General features: G+C 43.7%; 1 protein-coding gene across 3 annotated transcripts in view; it reads right to left on the bottom strand.

Annotated features, from left to right (window-relative positions):
- The window catches only part of LOC114880410 (puratrophin-1-like), a 193,485-nt gene that overhangs the window by 32,448 nt on the left and 133,783 nt on the right, over positions 1 to 27,254 (bottom strand). For all 3 annotated transcript variants that reach the window (XM_029196401.2, XM_029196409.2, XM_029196424.2), the window contains 2 exons: positions 26,922 to 27,060; positions 3,679 to 3,804 (listed from right to left, as the gene is read on the bottom strand). In XM_029196401.2, the coding sequence (XP_029052234.2) occupies positions 3,679 to 3,804; positions 26,922 to 27,060 (265 nt within the window). The remainder of the gene's footprint in view (positions 1 to 3,678; positions 3,805 to 26,921; positions 27,061 to 27,254) is intronic.

Raw genomic sequence — 27,254 nt, 5'->3', positions numbered from 1 at the left:
CTGCTCCCTAATTTCACGAGTGGAGCCACGCTCTTGGATAAGGCGGCCAATTGAATTCGTCGGTGATCACCCATCGACAGTGAGCGGAATATACTTTGCAATTTGAATGTAGAGTGAGCTCTACCGATCCTTTCAGTCGAATGGAAGCATGGAAGCATTAAATATGATATATTACGGTGGAAAGTGGGTGCTGCAGAGGTTGATTTGAAAATGAAATTACTATGATTCAACCACGATTTCATTTGTAAAGTGTGGAACGTTCGTTTCAAGGAAAATTTTATAATTTTCCAAGTGTTGGCCGGCGGATTAACACCAGGGCTAACGAGCATGACCGCCTTGTGCCGATTCGGCATGTTGCAATCGATATTTCGAAACGATTTCCCGATCGCGATTCGCGACACGCGTCCATCATCCACTCTCGGCCGGATACGATTGCGCCTTGTTCCGCGCGAAGATACGTAGCTGGAAAGTCGGGTCTACCCAGCTGATGGTCAAATAGAGAGTCTTGAAGATCGTTATCTCGTCGTTGCTTAGCTTTTGTTTCAATTTAATTAATAAGAATCCTCTAAAAGAAGCATCGAACGCGTGACTCAAATCGCAATCGCTTCTGGTATTAGATTTTTTTCATAGTGTTAATCGACGTCAATTTTTAGTTGCCAACTCTTTTTACCAAAATGAGAAAAGAAATACCGTTCAGAATCTTAATAACGATCGAACGTGTACAGAATGTAGTCCTATTACGCTTTATTCCCCAACAAACCAAGTCATCGAATGACAAAAATGGCGAACGACATAATCGACCGGTTTCCACCGGTCTTCGAACGACTCGCCAAAAAGCATCGAAATACCGAAGATCTTTTGCCGTTAACGAGAAAAACGTTGGTCACTTTCAATCATCGTGGAATTACACGGAATATTCGTGAATTTCACGCGATTATCCTTGAGGACGTGCGTCGTTTTCGTTGGACAAGCCAGTTTATCCTTCTAGGAACCGAGGCCGTGATTTCACGAGCATTAAAACGCTGCTGAGATGTCTCATTTCTTATTCCGAACACGTTCGGGTCACCCGTTCCTGTAATTGGGTTACGAGAACGTCGTCCACGAAAACGCGCCACCTAGATGTTGTCTTTGTCATTGGTGCGGCTTCCGGTACGAGACATCAGTTTGTACTTCGAGGAAACTACGCCGACCTTCCGGATGATGATTACGTATCTAGTGAAACGTAAGGTCTTTGTCTGTTGCGAGACTTTGTCGTGAAAAAGGGAAACACCGGGACCGAGTGTCCGCCACTTAACGCTTCTTGTTCTCTTTCACCGGTGGAATCCTGGTGAAATTTGCGCTCGCGGAAAGCGAGAGCAGCTTGTAAATGTCGGGAAGCCAGGAATGTTGGATTCGACGTGAAAGAGGCAAAAAGTAGACGCGATTAAAGGACTTGCGGTTTGTTACGAGAACTTATATCGGTCTTTTCATTTCCGAAATTTTCAACTACCTCCTTCGGTTATTATTTTTCGTAAGCTTTCACGCGAGGAACGAACCCGTTGCACGGCTTTAACAGGTTAAAATATATCCAACATATTAATGTCAGCAGGTGTAAGTAGATGCATCTGGATCAACAGGGGAGAATCGTCAAGGATCGCGAACAAATTTTATTTTCATCCGAGTGAACCGGTCCGTTCCACCGGTACCTTCATCCTCGAATTAATTTACGATCATTTCGATCGATACGCTGTTTAACCGAACCTTTTCGCAATTAACCGGATGCTCCAAATATCGAGCTGCCGGAGCTTCGATCGCTTAATAATAAATCGCCGGGACGTCCCAGTTCCGTTCGATCGACCTAAATAATCGCTTTTCTCGATCATCGTTGACAATTATGACAGGACATGTGGGAAGAGGGACGATCAGGGTCATTGGAACGTTGCATCCAAAAAAAAGAACGTCTACGTATTTTTGGATAATGATCTGACAATTTGTACTCATGCCATCGATGGATATGCTAATGATTTTGTTACTTTTATTATTATTATATAAAGAAATTTAAGCGGATTAAATGAAGAATTGAGAAATTCGAGAGGGACACGTCTGATTCATTTGATCAATTACGAAAACACCAGCGTACAACGTTTTTCGATGTTCAAACGATCGAGTACTCTACAAGTATTAATTAAACGACAATTAATTACACGGAGAAAGTTGGACGATACATGTATAAAAAATTGAAGAAACTCGTGGGACAGATTTGATCAGGTATGGTGTAATGAATTAAAGTCCGACGCCTACGATAAAAACCTATGGACAAATTTGGCGATCCTCGATCACGCGTAGAAGTTGAAGTTTCAAACACAAAGGCGAGACCCACTTACGAAGATTAAAATTAAAAAGAGACTATGAGGCGTGACTCGATGATCCGTCATTCGTTTATGGTCACCTATCCTGTGTTCTACAATGAGAATTTAACTTGATAGAAAATTAAGGGTTTGTGAAGTTAAAATTAAAACACACTGTAATAAGAAGTGGTTGATAACGTAATTAATCTTTCTATTTTCAATTTGTGATTTAATTACAGGGGGATATTGCGTGTCTCAGTACTTGGTCCGCAAGTTGTAAGTAATGTGTTAACACGTAGACGATAGAAAACCGGAATATCCTAATAAAGAATTTCGCCACTTTCAAGCGAACTCGAGGAAACAACATTCCTGGTACCGATACCGCGTAGAAACATTAACCGATAAACGTTTGGCAGATAAGTACCGAGTCGCTCGAGTATGTCATTTTTACGGGTTTCTGCTTAATTGCGATTCAAGGTTCCCTGTTAGTTTTGCGATCGGTTATCGAGAAAATGGGAAACGCAGAAAGCGGAGGTCAGGCTGTCGCATTGGTCTCCGTTATCGGAACGGAAGGCATCGTCGACAGACACGGAGTTGCACGATCGATTGATAAGACGGGACAGTGGTATCCACTCAAAGTTCCGGCAACCAGGAAAACGATAATCGACTTCTCCATAAATAAGTTTCTAATTGCGAAAGTTGCCGAGGAGATTCGCACCTTCGAAATTAATCCACGATCAGGTATACCCATTAGACGGGACTCGCGATTGTTAAATAGTCGCTTCTAGTCACGGTAGAAAAATAATTACTGCCATTAGGGAAAGTCGTTAAGTTTCCAAACTATTTCAATTTCCGCGGCACCATTCGATCGGTAACGTAGAGTGTTGTTTGAAGCGGCCGACTCCAGACGGCACCACCAGACTAGCAGATCGACTTACCGATTCTTTGTGATCGCGATCTAGACGGAATACTTGTCGGTAAAACAGTAAGGATCTATAGATCATCGAATAAATCGATCCAATACACACGATCTTAGGATAGATAAATATAGATCCCATTAACGTCAGTATTACACGTTTTCTAATTATAGAAAATACGAAAGTCATCGTTAAGTTTGCGAAATTAGCTAGTGTCGTTCGATCTTCACAAAGGAACCTTTTAATATTTTTCGGCCATTCGGAGCCGACTCTCGACGGAATTTCTTCCGTATCGAAGCGTAACGAAAGACTCGATGAGACGTGAAAAAAGTGAAACCTCGGGACATATATGGACCGATTCTTCGGTCGTTGCTTTCAATTCCATTAGCAAGGATATTCGTGACTCTAAGACTCGAAGTTAAGCGGGTACTCACCATCGACGTGAAATAGAACTTTTCGAAATCCCTTTCGTGAAGTCGAGCCGATGTTAAATTCGTCGCCAAGTGTTGAGCGTGCTTCGACAGTATATCCTCGCCTTTTTTGCACAACCAGGATAATACCTGCAATGCAATACCACAATCGTTAGCTAATGAAAATTTTTGAATGTTCAGCGATAATTTTAGCAATTTCGATTTTCTATCGACGAGGTTTGTCTGGAATCTAATCGCAACTGTATCTAGGCACGTTTATAAAAAGTTTCCAGTTGCAGTTTATCGAAGTTTCACCGTGTATGCACAAAGATTGCACGTTTTAATGCGCGATTATAGAGATTAACGCGACAGGACAGTGAGTAATTAGGGTCTGGCTTGATTCGTTAAATAATTAAGAACATATCGCAGCTGTTCCATGCTCGACCGCGTACCGTCTGGTTATTTATGAACGCCGTGGTAGTCCACGAGTGAAACGTTTCGAACACACAACACTCTATTTCATTTCACGTGTACTTACTCCTGCGTTCCCGCGATAAACACACATCTCGTATCAAATTCGAGTAATTTATTTACCGACAAGGTGAAAGGATGTTTCTCGTTTTATCGCTTTCGTTTTATTACCCATAGTTTATGTTAATGTCGGGTCCTCTTACGTAACGAGGAACGTATTTAAAAAAAAAAAAAAAAAAGAAAACATGATAAACTCTCGTGATGAATTTCTAGAATTCTTTTGCATAAATGTCGCGACTTTCTGCTGTGAAAAATTAGGTCCCTCGAGATCTGTTCGTTCGTCATCCAACATTCGTTTTCCCGCCGCGGTTCGCAACAGCTCTGTCGGTCGGATAATTAGATCGCTGGTATATACAGGCGTGACACGCGTGATTAATGATTGCGTCGCTGGCAACGAGCGAAAAATACGCGAGAATAATTAACGGGAGCAGGCTGCGGAGAGGATGTCGACGTTCGTCCTCTTCGTGGTCCTGGACGTCGCGATTCATCGAAGGAACTCGAATCAAAGAGAAGACGAAGGGGGGAGGAGTTTTTCGGGTCACTGGGCCGCGTGTTAGGTGAACGAGGCTCGAACAGAGGCGTGGATGCGGGATTAATCCGGCGAGATTTGGCAGGTCGTTTGAAAAAGTGTGCCGGTAATTGCACGCGTCTGCTTGCTCGATCCTGGAACGTTATTAAAAGAGACGGATTGGCGAGCAGCGGGAACGATCGAGCGAGTAGAAAGTGTAACAAATGAGAACATTAGCAACCGTTGGAAGGTTCAAATTCTGCTCGCCAATCTGACACTTCGAAACGATGCGTTTTCACGTTCCCATTACGAAACTTTTGCAAATAATCACACCTTATGATGATCGCGTTAGTGTAATGAGAGCTTTAATTATACGGAATCGTGTCGAACTCGGAGTCCAAGAGAAAGAAGAAATTGAGATATTCCTGTCGCGAGTTGCGTATAAGCGAGTTTTAATTAGAAGTTCTAGTTAAATGTATGTACTTTCATACGCTACAGCCATCATTTCTACCATCATATAGGTTGAAAGTTATAGAGAAGGAGATTAATACAAATCAACCCTTGACTTGTAATTCTCGCTCAATATCAAAGTAAATCTCTTATGAAATAGCCAAAGTTTCTTCTCGAGAACATCACGGGCCGATTTTACGAGCATTTGGGAGACACTTTTGCTCCAGATAATACCCTGGTTGTTGCCTTTTCCCTGGGCTAACGTAGACCCCTTCTTCCTCGTAACGATGCACCTTCCCCGAAACGCGAGCGTTTTACGATGCCGCCTCGTTTGGCTTTCGGGACGAGGCTCGTTTTATCGTCCCACATTCGTCGGACGAGATGAAAAGGACAACGAACCTGGGAGACCCAAATTTTCGATAATGTTCACGGGGTGCTGTTCCCTTCGCCTCTTTCTCGACCCTCGTTCACGGTGGCTGCTTCGTAGGCACACATTTTAGAGATGCGACGATAGTTTTATGGGCCGACAGAATTTCTGTCAGGGGGATGATTAGAGTGGCATGGTTTTATGGCAGCTGTCTAAGCGCGGTGAATTTTTAATGTAAATCTTGAATTTTATTTATGAAAAATAATGAATGGATCATGTGCGTGGGATATGTCGTCGAGGGTTGCGTAATTAAGAGAAACAGGCATGTCAGGTTGTTTCTTACATGTCATTCGATGAACAACGGAACGCGAGCCTATTCATCGTGGGGGTTGATTATAAGTTTCCTTTATCTGTGATTATTCGAACGTACAATAGAGCTGCTAAAAATACTCGTTCATTATGTCAGATTATTCCTACAAATTACAATAGAACTGGTATCAACGAATCGCTTTTACATCGATTCTAAAAGATGACTAAAACTTCTGTATACCTGCAATACGTTACGTAAAGGTGTATTTACAAGCAAGACGCGGATCAATAACTGAACAGTACTCGTACTTGGATCAATAACGTGAGATCGGTCACCCACGCGGGAATCCGTGATTCCCTCTCGCTGAAAGTTCTCGGAATTCTCGCATCAATGACCGTGTCATTCGATTTATCGTCCTGTTATACTAGTACAGCATTGCTTTGATTTACATCGCGAGGGAGTGATGTTGTATACAGTGCAACAAACTTTATAGTACAGTCAAGTTTGCTTCCTGGTGCTGCTTCGAACGTGACAACTTATTATTCGATTACAAAGGATTCAGGTGATGAATATTCAGGAAATGACGAGGAAAGTCACAGGGAACCGTGTGTTGAAAGAAATGCAAAACAGTGGGAGTTTCTCGAAGGATAAATAATTCCAATCGATTATGCATGGACACCTAAAAGTATCGATGAATGATATTCGATCGGTTCTCAATGAGGGGCGTTCGTTGAGTAACTCGTATCGCAAGTGAACTATAGAATAACTTTAATAAGAAATTCTAATCGAAACGATTGATATAATTGTAGCAAATGTTTTCGAAGAATATACAGTCATCTCGATTACACAACGAACATGAGGTCAGCCTGTAATTACGTCCAAATTTACGAATACTCTTCTTCCAACAATTCCACAAGATCTCGCTCTTAAAAATGAGTTGCATAACGTTTAAACAAGAGGAACGAAAGAAGTCGGTCGTACTTTCTTGCGAAGAATCGATGCAACGAGCATCACGAGAAAGAGAAACGGCGATGACTAGCGGTCATCAATCTTTAAAAACAAGCGCTCGTTGCGTTCCGAACAATCAGTCAACCCTTTAACGGACTGTAAAATAGTGCTGCTCTTCGTCGATGGAAAGAAACAGGCTATCCCGAAAATCGGCGCCGATGAAAGATTCGGTTAAGTATGCCGTAGCCGCAATCAACGTCTCAATGAGTAATCGCACCCCCTACGGGCACCCTTTCGCTCATTCTTATACTCGTTGAAGAAACATAAGAGTACCAAGAGTCGATGTTTCAAATCGGCAATTTGAACGAAAGCAATTTTTCGTGGCGCAAACACGATTGAATAGAATAGCAAATATTACCCGACGATTTCATAAATTATGCAAGCAGTATGGTATGTTCGACGAACGACACTGTGGCCTCATAAATTATACGCGATCAATGTGCCAGGCGGATTTTTATCAAACAATGGCACGCGGCCGGTGATTTGAATGCCACGTTAGGCGAGCACGACGCGATAGTATAATAATGAATTAGGTCGATTGATAATGATCGAACGATTCGTGTATCCGCAAACTTACGATCATAACAAGAGACAGTAACCCGCCCTGTATATGTTAGATCATTTCTACGAATTCATCCGGAAGAAATGTCATACCGTGAACACTTTCTACGACGTTTCTCCAGGAATTTAATCGCAAAGTTATTAGCTGTTTTTAGTATAAAAAACAGCTAATAGCGAACATGTTAGTTAAATGAAGGAAGCATATTCTTCGCAAGGGAAAGATGAAATGAAAGCATAATGAATGTGGTATAATATAGATATAATATTTGGATCTAGTTTGAAAAGTTACCCACGAACCTTCAATTTCACACGGCACACAAAAGTGTCGGTGTTAATAATCCGTGGTATTGAATTGCAAATGATTGGTCGCGATTTCAGGGAAAGAGGAGAAGCGGTGGATCGCGTAGAAGCGCGTCAGGTAATGAGGATACAATTTACTTCTAATAAGAAGATACGCGTCATATTTTACGAGCAAACTGCTCGCATCCACGCCATGTACGGAGTTGTGTTGCGTAAAAGCCGTCGCAACCGCCGCACGGCTTCCCATTAACAGGCGCGAATGTCTTAACGAGAGGGACCGCGAGCGTGCGAGCGAGCGAGAAACGTAATCCTTTGGATATCGTCTCCTCCCCGACCTGGACAGCACAATGAAATCCTCTGTATAAAATACCGTATCCTGGCCGGGGTCGTTTTATGCTCGCGAGTTGGCAGCGAAACGATCGCGGCGCGGTGTACGCGCACGGTAGGCGTTCACCCGATTGTAAATCGTCTCGTAAAATTAACGAGACTCCGTCGATTCTGGCCCATCGATACCAACACCAAAGTCTTTCTCCCTTCTGCCAAACGTTAGAGGAGATCGTTACAAAAGGTTCAAGGTGGAAGCGATAAGTATGGTCATACGATGATTGATCTTTATGCCGCTCGAAAGCGTGGCTGGACCGTAACGTGGATACTCGCTTGAATTATGTCGGCTGTTTTTAAAAATGATTTACAGCACAGCTTTTTAGCTTAGTATAAGTATCATCACCGTGCGTGTAAATTAAGAAAGTAATAGAACACGGTGATTTACATAAGGAAAAAATGGCAGGGAACGAATTGTCGGAAATTGGCATGCTTGTATCGAACCGTGTCTATTTCAATCGTAATCGCGTTCTCTTCATTAATGACAGTGAACGCAAAACCGTGTGTGTCGCCGTGGGGTTTTAGTAAGTAGGAATCTGAAACTCCCCCACCGCCCTCCCCCAGGGGTCGGTAGGGGGTCTTATGCAAGATTTTCCCAAGTTAAAAAGAACAAAAGAATATTTACAGCCACTGATTCCAACAAAGGTAGCTGGCTGCGGTACCGTTATCAACCGTTCGGCGTAGAGCGAAGTGAAACATCATCAGTCTTATAGCGACCGCCGAGGGGTGCAGATCTACCTGCTAAACATACATATACCCTTATTTTGTTTTCTGCGTTTATTTAATTTGCTGTATTTATCTTCTTAGCTTATTGAATAAACTCATTAGGAGGACGAACTTGTTGATTTTATTATTCTGCTTTCTTAATACAAGTTTGTCAAACAATTATAATAATATTATATTATAAAGGGGTGAAAATTGGGTTTCTTCAGATGTCAGTGTGAGGTGCGGTAAAAGAGGGACTGGTAAAACAGGCACGATTATCATACTGGCTGTGCTCTCTGCATGCAGATCTAATCTCATCTGGGGGTGTCTGCGACCCCCTAAATCATGACCCCTCGAATACAAAGGCACATCTAGTCTTCTACATCTGTAGTCACTGTTCATGGTTCGCAAAGGTAAAAATGCAAAGAAAAGGGTGTCTGGATGTAACTTCACCTGGGGGTATCTGGAATCCCCAAAATCATGACACTTCGAGAACAAAGGCACATCCAGTCTTTTTGCATCTGTAGTCACTGTTCAAAGTGAGGAGAGCTGCTTTCAGTGAAGTAGACGGCAACTGATTACGCAGTTTCGAAGGAGAGAACCGCCTGGGTGCAACGTATATGGAAGGGAAGGCCTTCTTTACTGTGTCTCGAGATTATAGTTATTACTGTAATAAAGATACACGGTTTGTTTGCTCTTGAACGCAAAGGAAAAGGGGGTCCCTCTGCATGCTTCCAGACTCCAGAGGAATGCCGCGATTCATTCGGTTGGCCTGCGGGAATACAAGCGTGTAATAAAATGTTTACACTACTAAACTGTTTCCTGGATCGTTCGTTCTGCACCCCGCCTATTTTATACCACCTTCCTTTGACGATTGTTTCGAAGATACAATCCTCTCTATGTTCACCTATTTCACCCTTTTGAAAATTTCCTATCTCTACCTTTACTGTTTAATTATTAACCGTCTATGCATTATTAATGAAACAAAAACAAGAATGGCCTTAGTAAGTTGCAGACGAAAAGGAGTAAAGCAACACAAAAAAGAGGGATGGTTATTCCTTTCGGATCATCGTTGTCCTCTCGCGGATACGTAGGCCTGTTGGTACGAACACGATTCTGCTTTTAGCACGGCGCAAGGTGAGAGCGTATTTTATGGACAATTAACGATCGTTCCCACGGGAACACTTTGTCGAGGATACTTCGTCCCGACAATTTTGCGTTCTCGCTGATAAGCCGATCGAACGTGACCAATTAAAGGATCTCTTGTACGAGATCAGTTTTCGTCGCGGACTTTCGAACGCGGTTTCACTCTCGAAAAAGAGGAAACCTTGAGACCACCTTCTATTGTTCAACGAAACTTGCTTGATTTCTATCCGAGAAACTTTTTTGAGTTTGTTTCTAGTAACACAAGTCTGCACGTACTAAAATAATGTTTCATCATTTCAACCCACTTAGTCCCTCGAGTCCCTCTCATTCCCGGGATCATCTTGCGTACACCGAGGGAACCGGATTAAAGAAGCAATTTCAAGGAACACGTTGTAAGGCAAGAGAGCAAGCAGATTTACAGCAACCTCTCGCTTCCCTCAATCCACAACCACCCCTGATAAGATAAGTCCTCGCCAAGGAACCTCTTAACCGCGGACGGGGTCTCGAGTGGCACACGTTAGTATACGGGAGTGAAGTCTAATTACAACACAAGAGGGTACGGGCGTTTACATGCTGAACGCCGCGGTTACACGCTAACTGCGTTTCCTGTTTACAAACGACAGCGAAGCCATTGTTCGATCCATCGTCAATGGCTGCTCGATGATCGCGCGCGAACGAGGGAAACCGCCTCGCTAAAGTACATATATGCCGTTAATTACCCCTGCTGCACGGGAATTCGCGGGATCCTGTTCTCACGAATGCGAGAAAAAAATGAAAGCGTAAGAATGCGTCGCGACGCGTGAGAAGCATTTTTAAAGCGCGACGATCGCGTTTTAATTACGGGATGCTTTATCGTTAGTTCCTGAGTCGAAGAACGCGCGTTTTCGACGGTTATCAGCGCTGAGAACTTGAAGAGGATGGAGTTCGAGTGCACCGTAACTTGACTGCGTTTTTCAGCTAACTATTTTTTCAATTTTCAAATTACTCGATGAGAATCAGAATCGATGGTGCACGTAAGGCGAATACAATCGGTTAGAAACTACGAATAAGAAAAAAAATATATCCTAAGATGGTATCATCGTGCGACTTGGGCTTGGTTCGAATAGCCCCGTCACGGCGCGGTCACGATTCAGTCAAATATTATTTTATGCTCTATTGCATAGCGGCGTTCACGCTCTGGTCACGTTTAGTCGTCGAGTAACATCTGGTCGTGTTATGACAGCGTTTACGAGCAGAGAAAAATTTTACCCAAAATCATTAGAAATTAATTTCTAACGCATATTTGTCGATTAAGAATGAGACGCGTGACAAATCATCCTCTAAGATCATCCATGTGTCAACCGACTGATATCTCTTGCAAGAAATATACCATCCCTCAAACATCGTTCATAGAAGGATGGAGCTTCCATCAGTCACAAAAAAATACAAGAAAAAAAGGAGTAACCGAACAGTATAGGACCAAGAAGCACGCATGACCGTGGGAACGATGTCCTAATGGAATCTCCACGAGGAACGTGTTCGTTCTCGAGGAACATCGTTTCCGGAGGTTCTGGTCCTCCGGTTCGCAGAATCCTCGGTTCGCGTCAACGTAGACGAGGCTCGCGTCACCTCGTCATCGTTGAATTATTACCACGAGCGGGCGCAATATAATTCGCGAACCGCATAATATATTGCGAAAATCAAACACGGCTGACAGCCGTGTGGCTAGACAAAAGGCGCCATTGGCGAAGCGTAAATCACTTTAGGAGCCGAGTCACCTCCAGACGGTGCCTCTCTTCGGGGTCACGCCACCGTCCTGCCTCCCCACCTAGACGTGCTCGTGGATGGCAGACAGGGTCTGGTACCCTGGACGAGACTCTTTAAGGGGACCACACACCATGATCTTGGAACATCAAAGCGTGGAAGCCCTCGAGAAGTCACCGTAGGACGTCGCGTACAAGTGTTTACGGACCGGTCTTCTCTTCGAGGCCGATTTTCAGTACCTGCTAGCTACTTGCTGCTTCAGATCGTTATCTCATCAACGATTTGTGAACCTCCCCCTTCCGTTACATTCGGGCCCCCTGGTGTAACACTTTTTTGCTTTTACTTTCGTTGCCGAGAGAAAGAAGGGGTTCGAGGAGGTTGATGAGTTACGAGGAAAGATGGGGATCGTCCTGGTTTCACGATCTTTGGGTTTCTGGGTTTTTAGGGTGGCCGAAAGGATTCTAGATTTCAGATTCTGGATTTATTCTTTGAGAAGAGTGCATTTGGGCGGATTAATCTTTTAGCAATACTACTTAATAATTTGTTCTCGAAAGCGGTTGATTAATAAAACTTGGTACATAGAGTGTCTCAACTTTTCAATGTCACCATATGTACATCTGAATCCATGTGTCTTTTAAATACATTATTCAATATCCTTTTTATCATCGACAAGAAAGCCATCCAAATTTTTTTCATCAACTGCTATTTACATCACTAAATACATGCAGATGGTATTATAACCGCACGCTTCTTGTCATGTTTATGGATGAGCGTGCAACAGAGATAAATAAAATCTGCTTGGATCATCGAAAACGCGACAACCATCTGTCATCTGTCAAAAGTTAACACTTTCGCTGCGAATGACGTACATACACGTCCTTCGAAGTTGAATGTTAATTACAAAACACGCGTGTTACAATAGGGCAAAGATTTATCTTGGCAACATTATTGTATCAAGTTTTTGCGATCAATTTGCGAAAGGGTTTGCACTCTGTCGGTGATTAGTCACTTTTGTAATTATATAATTGATGCATTACGGTAGATGTAATTTTGCAATGCACGTTACATAAACGTATACTAATTAGTATGCATTAAGATATCTGCCAAAGTCCACTCTATACTGTTCAAAAATACTCAAATTCACGATGCAATGAAATAAAAAATGATTTGCACCAGCCAAGTTCGATCACTTCCTACAATCATGATTCAACAAAATGAAAGAAATATCCTCACCGTTCCTCAGCGAAAGAAACACCTCATCGAAGGTCAAGCTCTTGAAAAATCGATCGATCACCGAGTCAACGATACCATTCTCGTTCGAAATGTTCTCACGTGCCAATTAGTCACGCCGTACATCCTGTTTGTCTGACACACGTGCACATCAAGGAAGAAACATCGACCTCACTCTATCCGCACGAGTTCACTCGAACCAAGAAACGATGGATCGCAGGTACCCGAACACGCTAGACGAACACGCTCGCGTTTCACGCATGTCGCCGCGATCCTTTGCACGCACGCTCGCACTAACGCACTCGCGCTTTGGATCGAGAGCGTGGATCGGATGCTGCCGGCAGAGAAACGCTCACTGATGCCAAGCAGGATCGAGCGTTAAGACGTACCCACACCGGACACAACTACATACACGCCCCTCCCACCTGTCTGTAATACTTCGCCTTCGTTGCATACACCTTCCACTTCCGAAACGCATCGATTTCGATCCAACCCTTTGGCCACCCCTGAATTACAATTGTGAAATATGAAAAATTGAAAGTGAAGAAAGATGCAAAGTACTGTAATTATTATACGATTAATTAAAAACGAAATAAACAATAAAAACACCGCAGAGGTATATTGTTCTGTACCGACGTTCGCAACGGTTGGAGGTAGACTGAGACTGCTGCACTCACGATCGAGGGGTCGAAGTCTAATTAAATGCAAACACGTATACTAAATAGCGTGCCTGTAACGGCTTAGTTACGATAATACATGAAACGTCATCGTCAAAGTACCAAGAAGTGCATTAGACATCTATTATCACATCTTTGGTCATAAAGATTCTCGCAGCGATACCATTTGCTAATTAATCAATCTGAATTTGCAACAGAGATTTCGAACGTTGAATCTTGAAGATGCGATTAATAATACAAGGAGCGCTATGGGAAGATAAAAGAAGCAACGAAAAAGAGATACTCGAACGAAGTAAATAAAATGAGTGAATGTCTGAATGAATATGGAAAACGGAACGAATTGCACTTAAAGCTCGCGGCTCAATAACGATCAACAGCGTGTAATTATTTCCAGGATAGAAGCGAGAATGTGAAGAAATAAAGCAGCGAGGAGATGTATCCTGGTCGGTGGATTAGAAGTTTTCGAGTTGCACGGATGTTCCCGCAGGTAGTGCCGTGCCTGTGGTCGCGACTCGCATACTTAATGACATGACTGAGTCCGAAGCTATTTCCTGTAATGAGGATCTTCGTTCATCTGCTTGGATCTTGAACGAGTACCCTCGAGATGGACAGGGAAACACGAAGAGAGAGAATACGAGAACTTGTGCCGCATAATTCACAGGATCGGCTAATACCCCAGACGTTCGATGACACAGCGGTTCCCGTGAAATTCTAATTGTTCAACGGTTCGAACTGCAAATCGGGATGTTTGTCGTGTAAAGCGGGACTGTTTTTTCCTGTGATTCTCACCGGCGAAAGATAGGCTCGTTTTTTTTACACTCCTACATACGTTGAATGTGAATCGGCTTTTATGCGAACGTTTTCTGAATACGCCCCATTGCACAATTAAAATTTTTCACAGGTACTTATTTCAATTTCCTTTCTTTCTATAGAGCGATGAAAGGCTTTCAAATAAAATTTCGAGAACAGCTCCGCCGTTTAAGGATTAATTAACAATTCATCGATCTCGCAGCGCATAAATATCTCCTGTCTCCGTTTATCCGCGTTGTTTATTAGAATCTAATTAATCGGGCCGCGATGTAGGTTAACGCTCGTAGCGGGCCCGCTCGATAAGGCAGCCGGAATATTTAGTCGGATATAGCAACGTCGATTTAATTGAATAAGTATGTCGCGAAGACGCATAACCGCGGGGATTATCTGTAGTCGCAGGATCGCTGAGATACCCGTGGCCGATCGGGCCCCGTCTCTATGCGTACGTACAGTTTTGTCTATAACTGAAACACAGATGCCTGGTGGATAAGGTTGAACGACTCGCAGGTACCTCTTTTGCGAGTTACCTTCGCAGAGAGAGAGATCGGCCGCGATTAGCATCGCTGGAATTCGCGACGGGATTCTCCGACCACATTTAACAACGCGGGACGCGTCTGCCATCGGCGTGAAAAATTTGTCACGATCCGTTCGTTATGGCACTGACAACTTTCTGAGAGGTACTGATTCTTGGATTCGTCCCGATAAGAAATTTAATCATTAAAAGTCGAAACTCCTTTGTGGGAACATCACACTTATAGAATTTATTATAATTTGTCTTACCAAACACAGATGTTTCCACTGCGATAGCGAATGAGTTAATTATGCTCATAATTTTTATTTTTACGGAACCTGAAATAGTTTATTCACCGTGTTTGATTACCGCTGGAATTTGTTTCTTTTAACTTTAAATCCTAATCATCGACCAAATATCTTTGTCCTCAGGTAGCCTAACCAATGATCGTAACGTTAAAGGGTTACCGAAACCCACCTCTCCCTTTTATATTACCTACCCCGTGTCGTCGTCATAAGTCCCAAGATAATCAAGATATCCCGAAAATATCTTCGTTCTCGCTGAGGAATCCACCAGGGTAAAGGAAAAAATCGGAGAGCCTTTGAATCTTCTCAAAACTCTGTCGAGCAACTAAGATTCTTTAAAATCCAAGAATCTTACAATTAATTGCTTCCCTACTCGGCAATGTTTCTCAAATAATTAACGAAGCAAGTGTATCTGCTTCGACATGATTTTAATTTTTATTACTACCCTCTCGTGTTTTTTTCAAATCCTAAGCTAAGAAAAAGGAATGAAAGAAAAAGAAGAGAAGACGGGAGTCGACTTAGATCGTACATAAAACCCTGTACCTTCAAGATCAACGTGCGTGTATGTACACGCATCGTGAACGACAATGCTTGCACGTACTCGAGTACGTAGAGGGATCGCAATTAGCATACCAGAGCGTTCCAGGAACCCGGCACTCGTTCTGCTCTTCTGCGAGCCGAGAAAAGGCAGGCGAACTCACAGTGACTCACTCGTTGATATTGGAACCCTAAGTATAACTATCCTGCTGCTACCACGCCGATTACTTTTTTTTTCAAATTCCTTTCAACGAGTATCTTAATTTATTTATTTATTTATTTACTAAACGGGGTTAACCCTTTAATACAAATATTAATAAAAATAATATTAAGAACCTTCGTGCATATAAGATACAATCGGTGTACATACAACACGGTACTGATGACATTCAGCAACATGGCACAAAACATTACATTAGACAAAACATATAGTACAGAATATAAAGGTACATAAAATGTGAGACAGTGGGAAGTACACGACGCAACGCAATAGATAGTAGTTAGTTAAAGGGTACGCATATGATATGCTACACATCGCTTTGAAAGCGAGGTTGACACAAAGCACGCTTCATGTCACCTCTTACAAGGGGAACTACCCAAGTGTTACACTCACTTATTAATGAAACTTTGCCAGCTTGTAGTGCTCGTCGAGCTGAACACGCATGTACCCCGTTTTGTGGGCAGACGGCTAATTGTTTAAAAGATATTAATAATTAAAGTTAGTTACTATTTGCATTGAGAAGTATGACAGACTCACACATACAAACGGTTAACTCTGTGCTAGCAAAGTTTCATTAATAAGTGAGTGTAACACTTGGGTAGTTCTCCGTATTAGAGTGGAATTAATCAATCATTCGTTCGAAATTTTATAGAAACACGGTAACGAATGTTTCGAAACCCGTTCACACGACCGACGAGACGTTTAAAATTCCATTAAACGTGGAATCATAAGAAGTGAAAACGATCTTACAACCCATCGTTACATCATTTATAGATCCACATCTTTCTCATACCAACGCTCTGTGAGCAAATTGAACCACAAAGTAATAAAGTCGTAACATCAAAGGGAATCAGGCAATCACTGTTTTGCGTAACAAATTGCAAAACGACCCATCACCCTCTAAATTTCCACCTAGATAATTAAAGACGTATCATCGACACGTTGACCGACGATGTCGGCGCCAGTGACTATCACCACAAATTTAAATTTAGATAATTAATTTCGAATATCCTTAATATTGTGCTAATAATATAACGTGTGAAATTGTAAACTTGAATAGAAAAATTACATAATTATATCTTCGGTAAATGATACAATAACACTTGGTATTACGTACAACAATTTTCACCGTGGGAATTGATGCGTTAAATTAGCACCTCTCTATTTCATATAATTTTCAAGGTATAATAAAAAGCATAGCACGTTATAACTTAACTTATTTTAAATAGTGCAGTGCTCCGAGTTTGACGATGAAATAAAGTTCGATGAAGTGCAATAAAATGCGCGAGACGCGTTACACAACGACTGACCGAGGCGATACGACCGGAAAGGATTAAATTGAAGACAAATTGGATTTCTCGATGAGTCTCGGGGCTCGATCAGAAGCGAAGGCAAAGGTGTCGCAAACTCTTGATAGCCGAGCGACAATGTAGACTTACGATCGTGTGTGTGTACCTGGTGCCAGAGGTTACGGCACGGCAATAAAAGTCATAGAACGACGCCCATAGAGCGACTGAGACGGAGAGTTTCGTAATAAGAAAACGGGCCAGAGGCACAGAAACGCGTGTGTAATTTATGCGAGATACACGGGCCCGTTGCAAAATCCTCGAGCGAACGCGACGTCTCGTGATTCGACGCGGCTTATCGTCGCTAAGCTGGACAAAGGATCGCGCGCGATCGAAGAATCGTGAAACGAACTCCCGCCGATCGATCGTCACGTGGGCTCTCGATAACGCCCCGAGATCGAGACGCGGCTCGATCGATTTTCAGAGAAAGTTCTGCTGGCGTGGCTGGTGATTTGCAATATCGACACACTCGGTCCTGTATCGTTTCGCATAGTAATTGCGACGACAGGGTACAGAGTACCACCATTTCGTTTCGATTTATCTGATGCGTAGGATGTGCGTACAATAGCGACGTTCGAAAATAGAAAACTTTTCAACCCTGAACATTGTCTCCTGGTAAACACAAAGATACATACTTGTCTTCAAAATTTATTCATGGTCTAATTGAATTATTTCAAAATACCAACTCGAAAGTTTGACAATTTCTTTGAGATGCAGGACAATTTATGCGGTCGATTTCACCAAAATCTATCTTTCACTGAACGAATCAAGGGTATCGGGATCAATTTCGTCGAAAGTTAATGGAGCACCGAACACGTATGGATTTCAGATGACTTCCGGGTCAGAAACCGCTAATGCGTGTCCGTGACCACGAAAGGGAAGAAGAAGCACGGGGAAGCGTTACTTTCACGAAGTTAACGGAAAAACCGCAACAAAGATGGCTACTTTTTTATTACAATCGATTCTGAAATAAAGAAAAATATTGTTACTTTCATATAACTATGATAAACTAGGATCGTAGGTAATAAGAGTCAATTTTCTTTCATCTACCTATGAACGGCGTGCATAGGCTCGAGCTCCGAATCAATTCGTTTCGCAAGATGTAAAATTCAGTTTAGCGTCGGAGCCAGCCTGCGGGAATTTGAATACGAGAGCAGGGCATCGTAGAAGGTGGCAGGTTGGATGTTTCGTCGTTTTCTTTCGCCATGTTGGAACAGGTTAGCCGGTACGCGACACCTGCTCTCAGGCCTGAAAATTCTTTCGCGGGCCCTCCAGCCGGCTTATCGAGTTTGCTCATCTCCAATCAAGCCCGTCACGGACCAGCCGAATAATCTCGCCAAATATTTCGTCGGTATTAAACTCTCCCGTTCCAGCGTGTTCGTCGTTACTCATCCTTGTCGTATATTTTCCTGAGACGCGAAACAAGCGTTGCTATCGTCGCGAAACACCAGTTCGATCGACAGTTTATACGTCGAGACAGTATATTTTAGAAGCGTTCAGACCGGCTAATGTCCCGATTGGAATTCGATCGACGGATTCGGAAATTGTACCGTACGAAATGTACGATCAGGCGTCTGACCAATTTCAGTTGCTCTACTTGTTCAACTTTAAGCTCTACCGAATCTTGAACCTATCTAATTATATTTTTCCGAAAGAAATTCTACGATAAGGGCAGTCAGTTAAAACAGATTTTTGCAAAAACAAGGTGAGGTTACTATCGACTCGATACTTCATCCATTGGGAGACGTTGGAAAACGATCTTATTCTTGGGACGTTTTGCTCGGTACGATATCAGCCAGAGATAATATGTGTACACGGCATGGCAAAGATTCTGTTAAGATACGACGGGTTCGGGCCGTGCATCATACAAATATTTACACGGCGTGTAGACGCGCGATAGAAGAGCCGGCTCGAGGTTCCGCTCGAGCATTGGTAGCGAGCGTGATCCATGGATCCGCGCGAGTTTGCTCCAGGATTTCACCCCTTTTACCCAGCGGATCCCGTCTATCTATCTTCCGAGCATCTTCGCTCGGAAGCGGACGCACGCGCGCTTTTCTTTCTCGCGGCACTTCTGCTATTTATCTGGCTACTTTTTGTCCTCCTCGCTTGCACGTCCGGCGTGATGCACGCGCGAAAGTCGTATTCCTCTTGAAAGTTCCACCGTTCCTCGTGATTTAAGACGGCGAATCCTCTCGACTTTGTTATTTTGTCTCATTCTTTTAAAAGAGTAGATGATTAATTGATTTTGAGATAATGAGAAGAACGTTGACGAAGACCAGTTTCGCATCGACTGTCGAGAAAGTGAAACTGTGAAAGAAAACGGGCGACGACCGCTCTAAAATTGGCCAAAATCCAGACGAGAAAGCGACAGGGAACAATACGACCGCAAGACCGCATCAAAAGGCCGCGTGCATCGATCGGTGAATCAATATTTATTCAGGCCGTGGGTCAAAGCCAGCCACAGCCGATGATTGGAGCTTCTGACGGGGGAAAACACGCGCGGCTCGATTTATTAATCGAAAAGCGCAATCTCGTTTAAATAATACGTTGGCCCGTTTCAATGAAACCGACAGAATTACGATCGAGATTTTACAAAGCGAACGAATGGACGGTAATCGAACGAATCTCACCTCTCTCTCTCTCTCTCTCTGTTCATATATTTTCGCGATAGAAGTTATCGCTTTTACGCTTAATTACGAAATTAATTGCCAACGTGCACACGTATCTCGGCCGAAAGCGTGATTATCACCGATTTAACCAACGATTACCTTATCTCTTTCACCCTTTTTCTTTTCTCCCGTTCGACCAGCAACTTCGCTGTACATCCACTTTCCAACACCGAGAATCTCTCAATCTTTCTTCTAACGGTTGTACGATTCTTCGTCGTCTCTCTGTCCGACGATAATCTATAACCATAACTTCTTCTGGTAATAGTTTCGCTCTCTGTTCCGCGTGCAACCGAGTTTCCCACCCTCTTTGTCTTCGTTGGTTCGCGCGGTTCGATGATAAACGAACTTTAAATCAGTCGCACAGTATTAGCGGTACTATAGGTCTCGGTTACCTATAAAACGGCGGTCAGAAGGTTTTCCGAGGTCGACTCGCGAGACCTAATAACGTGGGAATTCTTCGGCCAGACCGATAATTAAATGTCCCGCTCCGCACGGTTTATGCCATTCAATTAGCGATAATTGGTAAATTATATATACCCACTGGCTGTTTTTCGATGTTCGCTGTGTGGTTATGAGCGCGGTAAACTAACGGCTTGTCAATGATCGTTTTACTTTCAATTCGTGTTTAAGGATGAGAAATGAGGTTACGTTATATTTCTTTCAAAGGTTTTTCAAATCGAAATATTAAACGTCTGTATGATAATTTAGTGGATGGTCCTAAATATCCTTTGGTACCGCAATGATCCTTACCACTATCCTCAATTAAAGCGTCCCCAAATATCATTCTAATGCGTTTCCCAGTCCAATTTGACCCGATCACATTTTCCGATTTCCCTAAGGCACGATCATCCCTTTATTCGGATAGTAACGCAGTAAAAACCATGTCTGGTTTACGTTAATCCCATTAAGCGTTTCGATATAATTACTGGTCGACGATTGCTGGTAACGAGATTGGTGTCCTGGAAGGACCAGTTTGGACACTGCTTCCAGAACCTCTGGACAAAGGCAGAGAATAATATCGTTCAAAGTTGAGCCTAGCCTAATGGCGGCTTTGTTGTCGGATGGTCGACGATCACGCAATTCCATCGTTTCCACGAGAAAGCCCTCAGGAACCGTTTGCAATGAAACTTCCCTTAGGAAGGAAAACTTTTTTAATTAAGATGGTACACGTTGGTAATGCTTTCTCCCTTCTTCTCTTTACCGTGAAATTTTCAAACGCCACGATATTTCCGCTGTCGAAGCAAAATCCGAACGACTCAATCGAGTCAACCAGCGACACTGGATGAAATTAATTGCGGGCGTTATTCGAATTAATTGCCCAGTAATTTTCGCGAAACATCTTAGCCACGATCTGCCCCTGTGGTTATCTAGCCACGAGATCTGAACGATGATCGCGCCGCCATGCCACGTGGAAACGCTTTCGAACTCCATGCCGCGCCGGGCCGTGTTTAATTAGAAGTCGAAAAACACGAGATAATTGCTCGGGGGCAAGGTGAAATCAGAGCGTAGCTTCCACGAAACCCTGTGGTCGGGACACTTCGTGAAAGGGTTCTCAGCATGGACGAAGAGGAATAAAATCCTCGGAATGGAGACTCAATGATCCGTGGACATCCTGTCCTTTGTAGGCTGGTTTCGTAGAAACGATAAAACGTCGGTAGAAAAGAAAGAACGATGTGGCCAGCATGGATTCTACCAATAAGGCGTTATGACGCGACGAAGCAATCCTTCCCGCTTATTTGCATGCGCTCACTGGTGACAATGGTATCAGCAAAGAGGACTCTAACCAAAGACGCTTTTCTTCCATGAGTAAACGGAGAATTCCTCTCGATGGTATTGTTGAAAAATAAAAAATAAAAATGTTCAAATTGGTGCAACTTGCAAGAAAAAAAGTAGAAGACGATCTAATACCGGAAATGGAAGCCGAGTCTTCCGCATTGTAGATAGCTATCTTTTCTAAACCAGAAACAACTATCGTCAATGATTCTATTCGAGCATCAAAGACAAAGAAAGTCTATGAAATTTTCATAAGTAACCATTGGGTACATAGAAGCGCGATCCGAATCGTTCATATTACTTCAGGAGCGACTACCGCTGCTACTATGGAGGCTGTTTCTCGAGGCAAGAAGCAAAGGCTCTCTATCAGCAGGGAAAATCTTCGAGCGGGAAAAACATCGCGACGCGGCGCGGCGCGGCGCGGTGGTTGCAGTCGAGCTCGAAATGTTCGTTATGCAACGAAGCGGAGTCGCCGTCGCGGCGGGAGTTCCACGACGTTGCGAAAACAGCGATACAGCTTGCAACAATAAGGGAACGCGTCGACTAGGGAGCGCACAATGGCTAGATAAGGTAGGGGAACGGGGGAGGCAGCTTATAAAAGGCATACACCTAGACCTTACGGCTTACGGTCTCCGCGAGCTGATATGCACGCGTGCGCTATAAACGCGAAAGGCGGCGAAACAACGGATGAATACGAGCACCGGTACCAGCTCGAACCGGCAGGGAAAAACGTTCGCCTTCATTGGCTATGCCCGGCGCATCTCTTTATCTGATGGAAAGAAGCCGCCTCCCAGGGACTTTTGCCCTGCTGCAACATCCAGCCCCGAGCTTGTTCGTGAGTCACTACGAGCCTTAAATTCCTATCGTCGGCTTTCTAAACACGCGCTAGACAACGGGCCACGCGATAAATGACAGCCCGAGATTCGCGAGAGGAATTTCTGACTCTACTTTATCCGGACTGATTACGCTTCGATACCGAGAATGGAGGTTGTTTGATTAGAAGAATCTATATAACGAGTCCTTGCTCCACTTTTGAATGTTACAAAATTCTTGGTTTTGTAAGAGCCGATACTAAATGTTGCTAAAGTAAACGACAATGTTCATTAGAGTGTCGTTCATCAAGAGGCATTATCGGGACAAGGTTTTCTGTTCAACGTCCACTCTTATATCAATCATTCGTCAGGTGCTTAGACACCTTCAATTAATTTCAATCGATCGTATCCACGGCGTTCGTCGTGCATAAATCTCTGGGCAGATAATACCGATACAAGGCTCTCTGCAAGGATCTCTTCGATCGCAAGCTGTTCGCTCATCTTATCGCGACCGCCGAGGGGTGCGGATCTACCTGTCAAACGTATATATACCTTTCATTTATTTTCCCACTTTATTTCATTTACTTTATTCATTTTCTTAGCTTATTGAAAAAGCTCATCAGAAGAAATTTATAATTTCATCTCTTTTTATGGACCTCGGCTCACCCTTCCCAATTATTTATTATTTTATCCTTCCACCACCCTTGTTACCATCGAATCCAGCCGTGAACAAAGGATCGCTCGAGTTATTCATCGAATTGCATCGTAAATGCATTTTACGGCGTCGCGAAACGTGCCGTGTTCATCACCGATCGCCGCGCCGTTCAAACGATCGTCTTTTGCACCACCAATGCAATGAAAAGTCCTTCATTTTTCTCGTCGAACGGCTTTCGACGAGTCGTGGTCTTTTATGAAACGCTAAGGTGTTGGAACGATGTGTTCAGCATCAACGAGAAGAGGTTCTTTGTTTCCATTCTTAAACCGGGAATGGCATTGAAATACCAACCGATTCATCTACGTAATTTCCTTTCGTACTTTCTTTCCCGTGGATAATTGCGCTGATACTTTCTCTAGGACGACTTTTCAAACGCAATTTGCTTTTTACAAGCGACTCCATTTCAAGATGTATAATGCACTCGAAAAACGAAATGATTCAGGAAACATTAAAACTTGGACGAAATTACACGTTTCTTCGGTTCGACAGAAGGTCCGGGCAAAGAAATTCTGCTGTCTCCAGAATGTTACTCAACGACTCCATAAAATAAAAATAAAACACCTTTTCTTCTTCGAATTTTGACAGTAAGCAATACGTTCTTCGAGAGCTTTCACGTGTTGCCAGAAGAACATTGTGCCTATCTCGAATAAAATCGTGTTGCGAAATAAAAAGTAAAACATCAGGTCAATCTTGTGGAGGATTCAACACACTTTCCCACACACGTCCGCGATTTTGTACGTGGCGCTCTGGTGCAGAGGGAGGAACCGGTGTTACGGCAATTAATTCGAGCCCGATCGGTCCGCCTCTGATCCTTCCTCGTCTTCTCCCTTTTTTCATTCCCTTCTCGTCTCTACTCCTCCCTCGTAGCCCCGTCGGTACGGTGCACGCGCTATTTCCGTGAACCAAATACGGCGCTCGACCGAAGACGAGCTATACGTCGAGGGCAGGCTGTAGGACGAAGGTGGTTGTTCGTTCGATCGAAGTGGAACGCGTAATAACGGAATGCAGAGAGCTGATCCGCCTGAACCTCTTCTTGCCTCGTTCATTTTTTCACTCTTCCTCAACTCTGCGTGGGCGTTTTTGCAAAAATATTTTTATATCGTTTACTAGCGATCGTTGGAATCTTAATCTCGATTCGAGCAATATTGCAATTTAATCACGCGTCTTCAATTTCATTCTTTCTTTCCACCATCTCCACTAAGGGAACAATTAAACAATTGTCGGAATCGACCCACTTCCCGAGCCAGGAATCCGCGTCCTTCCTTGCGGCTGTCGAACAACGCGAGCCACTGTTCGTGAAAAAAAAAAAGGACGATCCCACTCTCGGACGTACGATCTCTTCGATCAAGATCGAACTTGGTCTTATATGGAGAGGCGTTTCGACGTAAAAGCAACAGCGTTGTCGAGCAGCACGCGCACCAATGGCCTCCCCTATTCGCTTCCTCGCGATACATCGTCCTCGAGGAGGTCGCGTCGAGGAATCCAACCTTATCAAGATCCTCTTCTCGTTTAATGATTCGCTTCTCACGGGTAACGAGAAAACCGACTAGAATATTGCTATTTATTTCGAAAGATCCTCCTCAATTTTTCACGTGAATTTCAGAATACTATTTTCGAATCACCTTATGTATAACTTGACGAAGTTCTAGATACTTTAAAGAAGATTCACACGGTGGTGATTTGAGCAGATGTCAGCGCATATCGAAGATTTTGAGAAAGTTCTTTCTTGACCCTCTAATGACATCGTGTGCTACCCGCATCAGTCGTCCCGTCTAAAGTTTCCCATCACTTTCTGATGACTTTCAACGAACTGGTCAGTTGCCTAGGATCGTTAAGGAGGCCAATGGCATCGATGACCGAAATCTTATCTCAATATAATTGCCGAATCATTGGCAACTATCTCGATTGAAAAATTAGCAGATAAATCGGAATGTATCTTCGTACACGCATAGATTATATCACAAGTAACTTCGTAACGCGTGATTCAGCTAAATTCCAAATTCTCTGAACACGGTGTACGTTCACGTGTTTCCGGTTGAGACGGAGCTGTCACGTTTGTCGCACGTACGCTCGCGGATCGTGTCAGGCCGCGTGTCGGTTCTATACGGTGCACCACGTGCACGCTGATTACACGTTTAATTAGCATAATACAATGAGCCATTGTAAATAACACGGTTCTGCTCGGCCATTAACCAGCCACGGGACGGTTAATCACACAATGATTGTTCGGAACAATGGGAGGAGACAAGGTGCGCGGGTTACAATCATTTTCCTAATTCCGGGAACGTTTTACATCATTTTCTTTCCTTCGATTCAAAGTGTTATTCATATAGCTAGTTCTAATTTCATTCATTTCTATAGGTAAATTTTCCCAAGACCGTAATTACTTTTTTCTCTGACAAGATTCTATCTACGTCAAATATCGCCATCGAAATAGAATAATATTCACGCTATTCAAAGTCATTCTCCCGATTTTATTTTTTAATTATTTGATTATATTCAATACGAAGTGCCAGTCGCCGATAACCTCTGCGACATTCAACGTGTTAAATGAAATTTCCATTATCGAAGTTGAAATCCTCTTTACCAACACCTTATACATTACGTAACAGCTCATAATGTAACCAGCTGATATCAGATAGTCTCCGATAAAATCTTGGAATCCCACAGATTTCAACGATACGCTCGAACAGCTTCGTCGATTCTCCGTTTCTTTACAATGCTCGATCGAATCGCCGCAAATTCACAGGATATCCACGGGAAAACATCCAAGCTTTTTCCTCGACGGGACCTGTTCCGTGCGCCGCGGTGCCGCGGTGCCGTGCTGTCTGCCGCGAGTTCGCGAGGAATCGCGAAACCCGATCCTCCTTCCGCGATCCATAGCCGTAACCGAACGATTCCCACAACATTTGTCGACCGTTTATCGACACTATGCTATCGATTATCGATTAGGCTCGGCCACGAACGCGCTCCTCCTCCGCAGACGTCACCGCGAGAATAATCCACGATAACGTGAAGCTTTTAAAGGGAACTATGTCTGATCGCGTATGCCTCTGATCCTCCGAGAGTTCAAGGATAACCATTCGAATGATAGGCAATAGCGCGGAATCTTGAAGCGTGTACCTCTCTAAATGGCAAGCTGGTGATCCATGTTTGTGCTACTTAGAGAGGCAACGTTCGCTTTGCCGTTTACCGCGGCTCATTCAGCGTACAGGAAGCAGGGGACTGGAGCATTCGAGCACACGACTCCCTGCAAACGAGGTCGAACATCGGCTCGAGGTCGTCGGGGATGCCAGAAACGAGGTTACCCGGAGGCCGGTGCTCCTGTGCCCGTGGAAAAGCCTGGATCCGTGATCGAGGGAATCCGACCGACCGATCGATCTGCCACTCGGCCGTTCGACGAACACTTCGATCCGAAACGACGGGGAATCGTCCAGCCGTGCAATTTTCGAGGTGAAAGTATCGGCGGGTTACAACGAACCCTTTGTTTCAATGCTCGAGATCGAATCGGGGAGGATTGTGTAATTTATACGTTCCTTGTTTTATCGTTACTTTCTTTCTCTTGTAAAAATAAAACTACCGATACTACACACCTATTGTACGCGTCATGCGTACAAATAAACGAATGAAAGAATGATTAATGTGTACTTACCTCGTGCGCTTGGTCCTCGATACTCCTGAGAACCGCGAGATTCCGGATGGTCGCTCGTCGCGATTCGAACGACGATTCCAACCTGGTGGCGGCGTTCCCGACCTCCTCGACCAATCTCCGTGCTCGTTTCACCGCCAATCTTGGAAAGATAAAAAGGAAGCGCCATGATCGCGACGCACCGTTAGGAATTCGCGTAGCCGGGCTTATCGCTAACGAAACATCGAACCCTACTGATGAACCCTATCTTCGCCGTTTGTAACTTATCCGGACGATCGTTTGCAAGAATGTGCTTTCGCGAGTTTCTGCAACTCTGTCCCGATTTACTCCTCCTCG

Source organism: Osmia bicornis, chromosome 5, assembly GCF_907164935.1.
Source record: "Osmia bicornis bicornis chromosome 5, iOsmBic2.1, whole genome shotgun sequence".
Classification (NCBI taxonomy): Eukaryota; Metazoa; Arthropoda; class Insecta; order Hymenoptera; family Megachilidae; genus Osmia; species Osmia bicornis.
Note: the sequence above shows the minus strand (reverse complement) of the source record. Positions and strands in the feature narration are given on the sequence as shown.